General features: G+C 57.1%; 1 protein-coding gene across 1 annotated transcript; it reads left to right on the top strand.

Annotated features, from left to right (window-relative positions):
• The first annotated feature begins 862 nt into the window (after positions 1-862).
• On the top strand, positions 863-10,027 carry FOXJ1 (forkhead box J1). The gene is made up of 4 exons (XM_086624331.1): positions 863-883; positions 1,532-1,566; positions 5,350-5,794; positions 9,230-10,027. Exons 1-4 carry the CDS (start codon positions 863-865, stop codon positions 10,025-10,027), a joined length of 1,299 nt encoding a protein of 432 aa, XP_086480457.1.

Below are 10,027 nucleotides of genomic sequence, written 5' to 3'. Positions count from 1 at the left end.
GGGGGGCCGGTCCCCCCCAGGTTTGCTGGCCTGTGCCCCTGCCATGCCATGGGGTGTCCCCATGCCATGCCATGGACTGTCCCCATTAACGCACTGGCGGTGATGGTGCCCCCCTGCTCCCTGTCCCTCCACTCTCCTGGGCAGCTCGTGGGCACTTGGGCCAGGCCTATGAGGTTGCTTTTCCCTGGGAGATGGAGCTGGGTGGCAGGGCTGACAGGGGACCTGGTACCCCCTGCTCACCAGCCCTTGGGGCATTGCTAATTAAACCACACTGTCTTCCGCCCCGCTGGGAGCTTGGGGCTCGGGGCTGTGCCCTCTCTCTGGAACAAGTGCCAAAAGTGTCACCCCTCCCCTGTCCCATCTGTCCTGCCCTTTCCATCACACTTTGTAGCAGGGGGTGGATGAGGGTGCGGGAGCTGCCCCCCACCCCTCTGTCCCCATCCCTCCGGCCAGCACTGGGCTGAAAGCAGAAGTGGGTTTTGCTCAACGGGACAGGCACACAGGGACACCCATGGGGTAGGGATGCTGCCACAGACCTTGGAGACCTGATGGAGCCATTGGCCAAGCTCCACCCTGGAGAGCATCAGGACAGCCAGAAGCCACTTTGAGGAGCATCAGACCCAGCATCCCGATCTAGCGAGCTCTGGAGCTGTTTGGGCCAGCTGGGGGGGCAGGTCTGAGCCCCCCTTTTCCCTACCTGGTTTTGTCACGCAGATGTGATAGCAAAGGCCACCTCGTCCTCCCAAGTTTCTGAGCTACCTTAGGACAGAGAAGTTCATACAGTGAAAGCAACGTCCTGCAGTGGTGTGTGCAGGAAGCAGGTCCCCACTGCCCAGGGAGCAGGTCCCCACCACCCGTCCGCATGGAGGAGCACACGCTGTGCGCATGGATATGGCTCCTAAAGGGGAATAAAGCCCTTTTTGGGGCTGGGGGTGTTTTCTCTGCTTGGCTCACAGCTGGGGCCCTGGTAGCTGCTCACTCTATGGTCTCAGTGTGGGTCCTGCCAGAGGGGAGATGGTGTCAGTGACCCCACTCCTCTCTCCAGGCTGGCACCCTGTGGTGTCTTCCATAGGCTCAATAGCTCCCAAATTTCTCCCTGGAAACCCAGGGCTGGGTGCTTGTTTGGGGGTGATGCCTCCAAACTGCTGTCCCATGGGATGGGAGCTGCTAACAGCAGGGAGGGCTGGAGCAGCAGGGACAACCCTTGCACCCCATTTGGGTACATGCCACGTCCCTCCGTGGGGATGTGCTACCCAGTGCTGTGGTGGGACCCCCCAAGTTTGGGTGTCCCAGCCCCGAGGAGCCAGCAGCACCACACCGGGCACAGGGAGAGCTTTGGGGGTTCACAGTCATGCTGAGCTGAGAAAACCAGGGGGGCTGCGGGAGGCCAGCTGTTCCCTAACTCTCCAGCATGGATAGGGGAGGGAAAATCAGGCTGATGCTCCAAGAGTGTCTACCAAGGCCAACCTCCCTCGCATTTCAAAAGGGGACCACAGTGTAGGGCTGCAATGGTGCTTGTGGCTGCCAGCAGGTCAGGGCAGAACAGGCAGGTCCTTGCTCAGGAGGGTCCTGGGAGGTGACTGGGAGGGTTTTCCAGCGGTTCTGAGCTGTGTGTCTTCAAGGCTGCAGGAGCAGCCAGCCGAGCTCATGGGGTGGCTGCAGACCAGGGTGGCTGCGAGTGGGTGCCTGCCGCTTACTTGGAAGGGCCAGGGCTGCCAGCGAGCACAAGGCAACAGAGAGGAGCTGGGAAGATGCTGCCATGGTGTGAGCAAAGAAACGAGCATCCTCCACCGTGGCACAGGAGAGATGGATTTTGGTGTGGGTGACACCAGCACCATCCTTGGCCGCCCACAAGGGACAAGGGGCGGGCAGGAGCTTCCAATGGCGGCAGCGTGGGGTGAAAGGCAACAGCCCCTTCTCTCATGGGGCAGCTCCTTGTTCCAGCGGTCCACCCGTCAGGGATTTAACGAAAGAAACCAGATTGCTGCTTACGACTTTGCTTTGAGCATGTTTCGGAATTTAAGAGTATGTTTAATAAGGGTATCTTATGTCAACAATGCACCCAGAGTCATTTTGTGGTTCCAAGATGAGGGCAGTCGAGATCCTGGGGGCTCGGTGGGTGTAAACCCTTTTTGGCTGGGAGCGTCCTCCTACCCACCAGCCAGGCACCTCCCCAAAACCAGCTCAGCTGCTTCTGATCTTCTAAAACACTTCTTAAAGTCCCTTCTAACATACATTATCCGACCACCCTAAATCCTGCCTCCTCTGAGCCCTGCTGGGATGGAGAAGGTGCAAAAGCAACCAAAACCTCTGCAGGAAGAACCTGGTCCGGGGTAGTGGCATACTCCCTGGCATGATGGCACAGGGTCAGCAGCCCCTGGCACTCCTAGGACAGATGAGGACACCCAGAGGGGACCTTTCCTGGAGGAGAAGGGGGAGAAGAGGAGCACCGAGGAGCTGGGTGCTCATGCAGGAGAAATCCCTCCAGAAAACTTGTGCTGGGAGCTGAGACCTTAAAGGTGAGGAGGGCTGTAAGGGGGCTGTTGTAATTTGATTTTAATGGAGGGGGTTGGGGCATGGTGGGGGCAGCACCTGGCAGCAGTGGAGGGAGGGCTCACAGAGGGACAGATCCTGCAAAAGCAGAGGATGGGGTTGGGAGAATCGAGGCCTGAAGTGCTTTGCCCCAGGCTGTTCAGGAAAGGCCAGGGCTGTGCTGGACACCAGCCCTTGAGCTCTTGCTGCCTTTGTGTGCATTTTTCCAGGGCCAGGTCCCACTCCCGAGGGAGCTGACCTGTTGGAAGGACAGAAACCTGAGGTTTGGGGTGATTTGCTGGGTTATCAGACTCCTGAAAAGCAAAACAGAAATTTCCGCTCCCCTGGGAGTTGCCTCCTTCCTTCTCCACACCCAGTCCCAGCACTGGCCACCTCCTGGCCTGCAGCCACTGGCGATGGGCACGAGCAAAGGGGCACCTGCCCAGGCACTGGGGAGAGGGCTTGAACCTCCAGCCTGTCCTGCTCAAATCCTGGGGATCCTGGCAGGAAAATTCCTTCTTGTCCACACCACTTCAGGCAGCAGCGACCCTCGAGAGTGGGTCCGGCTGCTCACCTGCCCTTTGCTCTCCAATGTCCTTCCTCCACGGGGCAGCAGGAAGGAGACATGCCCGGTGTTTAAACCTTCCTGAGACACCCCGAAACCCCCCACTCCCCCAAAGGGCGAGCCTCGTGTTGCAGGGTGAAAAGCAAACAGGGCTTCCCTTGGGTGTCACGGCTGCTCTCAGCCTCCTTGGATGGGGACAGGGAGTCCCTCACTGGTCCCTGTTAAAGCCCTTAGGCTGGCAGTGGTGGGGGTCAGGGATTTCTTAGAGGGGCATGGAGCTGTCACCCTTTTAATGACATAAAGTTAGACCCCACTCTTTAATTTGGGGGTCTACCAGCCCCTCTTCCCCTTCGGCTTTGTCCTAATCTCTTTGTGCCCTCAGGGGTCAGAAATGAAGCAGCGGGGGGCACAGGCAGGAGGAAAGAGCTGGGGGTTGTCCCTGTGCCAACCCCACTGGGTGCCAGGACACAGGTTTGGGGTTTGCTGGTGCTGCTGGTGCTGGATTTGGCCCCGGGCGTGGGGTACGGTGGGGTCCCCCAGCATCCCTGGGGATCAACACCTTCAAGGACTCCCCCCACCCCATCCCCGTCCCGAGCTCTGTCCCCAAAGGGCCAAGTCTCAGCCAAAAGTGGCCGGTACGCTCCGGCTCCCCATGGCAACGCGAGGACCAATGGCAGGGCCGGAAGCTGTTTACGGGGCGGAGCGTCGCCGTGGCAACGCGTGAAGCCTTTCGGAGCCGCTACTTAATGGCAGCCTCCGGGCGGCCGCAAATCACGGCGGCTCGGCGGGCAGGGCCTGGCACCGCGCGGGGTCATCCCTCACCCGCAGGGGGGGGCACCGAAAATTCTCCCCCTCGCCCCCCTTCCCTAGGGCCGGGGCTTTGGGGCTTTTTTTTTTTCCCTTTTTTTTTTTTCCCTTCCTCTTTTTTTTTTCCCTGCTCCCTTTCTTCTGTTTTTCCAGAAGTTTCTTGCTCTTTTGTGAACTTGGGAAGTTGGGGGACATCGCCGGGACGGGGTAAGGCACTGGCGGCGGTGGCCGAAGGCAGCAGGGAGCGGTGGGCTCGCTGGGGAGGGCGGTGGGATGGGCCCGTGGGACAGCACTGTAGGCTCAGCTGGGCTGCTGGGGTGAAGCCGACTGTCAGGAGCAGTAGGTTTGCACGGGAAGGATGTTTCTTCTTATTATTATTATTTTTATTCTCATCCCTTTTTAATCCACCTGCCCACCCCGCCCCAAGCCGGCACTGCCGGGATCTCCCTTGCTGCGGGCACAGGAGTTTGCAGGGGCTGGGTGGTGACACCGGGGACCAACTGACTGAACCAGCTGTCGCTGCCCTCAGCCTTATTTTTTTGGGGAGAAAGTCTGTTTTGCGGGAGCAGGGCAGGTGGTTCCCCTCCATCCTCGTGCTCCCGCCTCCCCCTCTCTGTGCCCGCTGGGCGCCGCATCATTCAAATGGTGGAACCCCTGGTCCCCAGCGCAGCTGGTGCGCACCTCCTTGGCCCCGGCTGGCCCCAGCAGGCTCTTTCCTCCCCCAAAACCACGGGATTTTGGGTTTACAAACCCCAGCAGAGAAATCAAATGCCCAGGAATCCCCAGCCCAGGAATAGCTGAAGCCTGAATCCACCAGCTTGCTTTGAGCGAGGGTGTGCTTGGGTGTGGGGGGCCATGCTCCCACACCGGGTTGTTTTAGGGGTGCCAGGTGAAGGGAGGAGCAGAAACAGCTCCCTCCCAACAGGGGAAGTTGATAGTGGGAGGGGAAATTTTAAGATGTTTCGGCAAGATGTTGGATCTTGAGATTTTGTCCTGCTAATGGCAGGTGGGAGAAATGTCCTTGCTTTGTGGGGTGGCAGGGCTCGATTTTGGTTGTCTGAGGAGTTGGGTTTTTTGTGCTTTATTTAAATTTCTTCTTCAGCTGAAGGTTTGCTGGGCAGCATCATCCCTCTGGGGACTGGGGGACACCGGGACGTGGGGGGTTGAGGGAATTTCCCCGAGCTTCAGGGCTTGCTGATCTCAGGGGAGGGATCGCAGCTCCAGTGCACATCACCCCGGGGACAGGTCTCACCCAGTGGCACCAGGAGCACTCTGCCTGGGTGTCGGAGAACAGCTGCACCTTGGGGATCCTCAACCCTCTACCTGTTGTATTGCAGGATCTGCCCCGTCCCCTCCCTACCCATCACCCCGTGAACACAAGAGCCGCTGACGCGCCGAGGGATGGCTAAGAGGTGGCTGAACTGGCGGCCGCCAAGCGACAGCAGCCTGAAGGTCCTGGACGGCCTGGACGACAGCTTGACCAGCCTCATGTGGCTGCAGGACTTCTCCATCAAACACGCCAGCATGGGCAAGCCCTCCCGCTGCCCCAGCAACCCGGACCCCCAGGACTGTCAAGAGATCCCCGGCTTTGCTGCCCCGTGCTCGCCCATGGCCGCCGACCCGGCATGCATGGGTATGCCTCACGCTCCCTGCAAGCCCATCTCCTCCTCCACCTCGAGGACGGCGCACCCCACCATGGCCACGCACCCTCAGCTCGCGGAGGACATCGACTACAAGACCAACCCGTACGTCAAGCCGCCCTACTCCTATGCCACCCTCATCTGCATGGCGATGGAAGCCAGTGATAAGCCCAAAATCACCCTCTCTGCCATCTACAAGTGGATTACCGACAACTTCTGCTACTTCCAACATGCCGATCCCACCTGGCAGGTAGGAGATTTGGAGGCCTATTGCCTTGTCCCCTCTCCCCTCAGGGCTGGGGAGGGCTTTCCACAGCTTCCATCCATCACACGCGGATGGGTCCTGTGGGGATGCTGCATCCCACTGGGAGGAGAGCAGCACTGGCAGCCGGTGGAGAAGGGCAGGAACGGGAAGGAGCTTGGGTGTGCAGAAACGCCATGGCCTTGAGGGCAGCGGAGGAAAGGATCGGTTACAGGGGAGAGCTCACGGCCACTTTGGGAATCGGGAGGTACCTGCTGGGCTGCTGGTCCCTGCAGCTCCTCTCGACTCCGGGGTAAAGGCATCTCTGTCCTTGGCTCCACATTTCTGGAGCCCCTTGGGGCTAAGCACACGTGGGAAATGGCCAGGTCAAGTCTCTCTGGGTGCTGAGGACCAGGTGTAGGAGAGGGCCGGAGAGGACCCCTGGGGAGATGCCACTTGTTGGACAGGTCCCTCGTTGGGAAGGTTCAGAGCAGAAATGCTGCTGCTTTCTAAGCAGGTCTTCTGTCCCCTTGGACAAGTGAAGGAGGCTCCATCTCTGTGACGAGCTGGTGAGGCCTCAGCGGAAAGCCCAAGGAAGGTCACTTAGGGCTGCTGTCGCCAGCTGGCAGAAGTGTGTCTCCAGGGGTATGGGCCAGCCCCCAGGCTCACCAGCTTTGGGGACAGCCTGAAGCACAGGGGCTTTTCCCAGCCACCTTGGCTCGCGCCCTTCTCCAGCACAGGAGGGGACCTCCAGCACGTGAGGCTTTTGAGGATGTGTCAGGGCAGGAGGGACCTGGGTGGCTCATCCCTCCGCTTGCCTTATTCCCAGCCCAAACCTGCAGCGTGCCAGCGACCCTAGCAGTGGTTGCTCCTGCCTGGGTGTTGCCCACCTTGTCCCTGGGCAGGCGGGTCTCCAGTGGCTCTTGATGCCCACGACAGGGAAGGGAACTCCCCGGTCCCTCTCCAGGGCCACTCGGGTCCCCCCATGCTGGGGGACCTCCGGGAGCGACGGGGGAGGAGGAGCTGTGTGCCAGCGTGTTGACTTTCTCCTGCAAACTCACGGCTGGCTAATCACCGCGGTTTTAATTAAATGCGGTTATTAAAAAAAGCAGGAAGGTTTTCAGCCCCTCTCTGCAGAGATGCAGGGGGTTCTCGGGATCGCCGCAGGAAGGAATGAGAACTATGCCAGCCGGGCGGGCTGCGGCGGAGGGCAGCCCAGGCTGGGGGCAGGTGGGGATGGGAGGGGAGACAGGAGCAGAGAATTCCGCCTGCAAGTCCCAGACCCTCGGGAAATTTCGTTAAACTGTAAATTTGGAGTTCCGCAGCCTGGATTGTCTGCAGGGATACCTGTGTTCCTGCTGCTTCTTTCTGCTTTTTTTCTTTTTTCTTTGTTTTTTTCACCGTTTTTTTTTCCTTTCTTTTTCCTTTCTTCTTTTTTCTTTCTTCTTTTTTTCCTTTCTTCTTTTTTTCCTTTCTTCTTTTTTCCTTTCTTCTTTTTTCCTTTCTTCTTTTTTTTTTTTCCTTTCTTCTTTTTCCTCTTCTTTTCTCTTCTTTTTCCTCTTCTTTTTCCTCTTCTTTTTCCTCTTCTTTTTCCTCTTCTTTTTCCTCTTCTTTTTCCTCTTCTTTTTCCTCTTCTTTTTCCTCTTTTTTTCCTCTTTTTTCCTCTTTTTCCCTCTTTTTCCCTCTTTTTTGCCCCTTTTTTCTCCCCCTTTTTTTTTCCCCCCTTTTTCCCCCCTTTTTCCCCCCTTTTTCCCCCCTTTTTTCCCCATTTTTCCCCCCCTTTTTCCCCCCATTTTTCCCCCCATTTTTCGCCCCATTTTTCCCCCCATTTTTCCCCCCCCTTTTCCCCCCCTTTTCCCCCCTTTTCCCCCCCTTTTTCCCCCCCCTTTCCCCCCCCTTTCCCCCCCCTTTCCCCCCCTTTCCCCCCCTTTTTCCCCCCCCTTTTCCCCCCCCTTTTCCCCCCCCTTTTCCCCCCCCTTTTCCCCCCCTTTCCCCCCCCTTTTCCCCCCCCTTTTCCCCCCCTTTTCCCCCCCCTTTTCCCCCCCCTTTTCCCCCCCCCTTTTCCCCCCCCTTTTCCCCCCCCTTTTCCCCCCCCTTTTCCCCCCCCTTTCCCTCTTTCCCTCGTTCCCTCTTTCTCTTCTCTTCCCTTTCTCTCTCTTCCCTTTCTCTCTCTTCCCTTTCTCTCTCTTCCCTTTCTTTCTTTCTTTCTTTTCTCTTTCTTTCTTTCATAGGCTGTGTTCTCATCCCCTATCCCAATTCCCGTACATGAAAACAGCCTGGAAAGGTCATGCCACCCATACTCCGGGGGGAGATGGATATATTCCTGTGGGAGCTGAGTGCTTTGGAGAGGAGCCAACACATCCAAGGAGCTTCAGCCCAGAGGAGGGTTTTGGTGTGTGTGTGTGTGTGCGTGTGCATGTTTTTCAACAGCTCTAAGTATTCAAGTCTTGTTTTTCCTATTTGACACTACGGATTATGGATGAATAAGCATAAAGATATCCAGGCAACATTAAAAAAAAAAACAACCTCTACCATATCCAATCTCTTAATACAGTCTTGGCTTTGTGGAGCCCAACGCTGGGTTATTTACCCAATAACTGAGTTTCCTTTCTGATTATTCACATCACTCCAGGCACATTCAGGGTTTCAGAACAGCTCGATGGGAGTAGAAACTCCTCTTTTTCTTTTTTCTTTTTTTTTTTCCCCCTCAGCTCATTTGAGCGGTGGCTGATGAAGATGCAGTGATTTCACACTGAGCTCGTCCGGGCCAGGAGGCACCTCTGGGGACATGCAGGGCTGTGGTGGGACAGCCCACGTGTCTCTCCTGTTTTGCCCGTCTGGTTTGTGTCAGCTTGGCTGTGGGGAGGCATGGTGCCAAGTTTTTGGCCAAATATTTTCCCCTCAACACTAGAAATAGGTGCAGATGAACTGAAGGATGCAAGGAGGGCCCTGATGATGCCGTCCCCCATGGTGATGCCATGTGTTCCCACTTGTCACAGGGCCGTGGCCACATCAGTGTAAAGACCCTCTTCCTCCTTAGCCATGAAGGAGAGACCTGACCTCCTTCAGCTTAGGAGCTCCATGCCTAGAGCAAGCCTGGCTGGTTTCTCCCAATGCTCTGCACGATCCAAGGCCCCATGGCCCCAGTTTACAGCCAAGGAGAGTTGCCCTAAAGCTTCCCGTTGGTTGGCAAGTCCCAGCTCGAACCCCTTGGCTCCCACCATCCCTGGCTGGGTTAGACAGGAGGCAAGAAAACTGCTGGTGACTCGGGGTAGGGGAGTTTCTGCTGGGCACGTAGCCTGGGATGTCTTGATGTTGCCATTTCTGCTTTTTCCCAAAGGTCTTTGCTGAAAATGTGCCTTTCCACCAGCCTCCCCGTGCAGGTAGGTGCTGCAGCAGCAGGCAAGTATTCAATCTTGGTTTTTTTTCCTCTTTTGGGTCTAGAACTCCATCCGGCACAACCTCTCCTTGAACAAGTGCTTCATCAAGGTGCCCCGGGAGAAGGGCGAGCCGGGGAAAGGCGGGTTTTGGAAGCTTGACCCCCAATATGCTGACCGGCTCAAGAACGGTGCCTTCAAAAAGCGAAGGACACCCCCAGTGCAGATCCACCCAGCCTTCACCAAAAAAGCCCAGCAAGAAGCACAGTGCGTCACCAGCCTGGCCACTTTAGCTTGCACCTCTGATAACATCTTCGATGTCAACATGGAGTCACAGCAGCTGCTGAAAGAGTTTGAAGAAGTCACTGGTGACCAGAACTGGAATCCAGCGGGTGCCAAAGTAGGGCAAAAGCGCAAGCAGCCCTCACCCCAGCGAATGGCCAAGGTGTCTCGGCTTTCCAGCTGTGCCTTGCTGACCCAGGAAGAGCAGATCGAGCTGGGATCGCTGAAAGGTGACTTTGACTGGGAAGCCATCTTTGACACCAACCTGAATGGAGACTTCTCCACTTTTGGGGATGTAGAGCTCACGCCTCCAATGAGCCTCATATTGCACGACGTGGACTTGGCAGCACCTGGGCACATAGACTGTGCCCAAGGGCAGGAGCAGGTCCTCCATGAATCCAGCCAGAACAACCTGGACTTTGATGAAACCCTCGTGGCCACTTCTTTCCTGCAGCATCCCTGGGATGAAGGGACCAACGATTACCTCCCCAACTCCGTCAACATGGAGCAGTTGTTTGAACTCGACACCGCTTCTTTGCCAGTGGATGTGAGCGACTGGAGCAGTCTGGCGTCCCTCTTATAA

This window comes from Tauraco erythrolophus, chromosome 20 (genome assembly GCF_009769465.1).
Source record: "Tauraco erythrolophus isolate bTauEry1 chromosome 20, bTauEry1.pri, whole genome shotgun sequence".
Classification (NCBI taxonomy): Eukaryota; Metazoa; Chordata; class Aves; order Musophagiformes; family Musophagidae; genus Tauraco; species Tauraco erythrolophus.
The sequence above is the reverse complement of the archived record's forward strand: the minus strand, read 5'-3'. Positions and strand labels throughout refer to the sequence as shown.

Coding starts and splice junctions, on each gene's coding strand:
- FOXJ1 (XM_086624331.1), top strand. CDS start 863: ATGGAGGAGCACACGCTGTGC. Junction 884..1,531: donor TGGAGGAGCACACGCTGTGC/GCATGGATATGG, acceptor GGCTGCCAGCAG/GTCAGGGCAGAACAGGCAGG. Junction 1,567..5,349: donor GCAGGTCCTTGCTCAGGAGG/GTCCTGGGAGGT, acceptor AAGCGACAGCAG/CCTGAAGGTCCTGGACGGCC.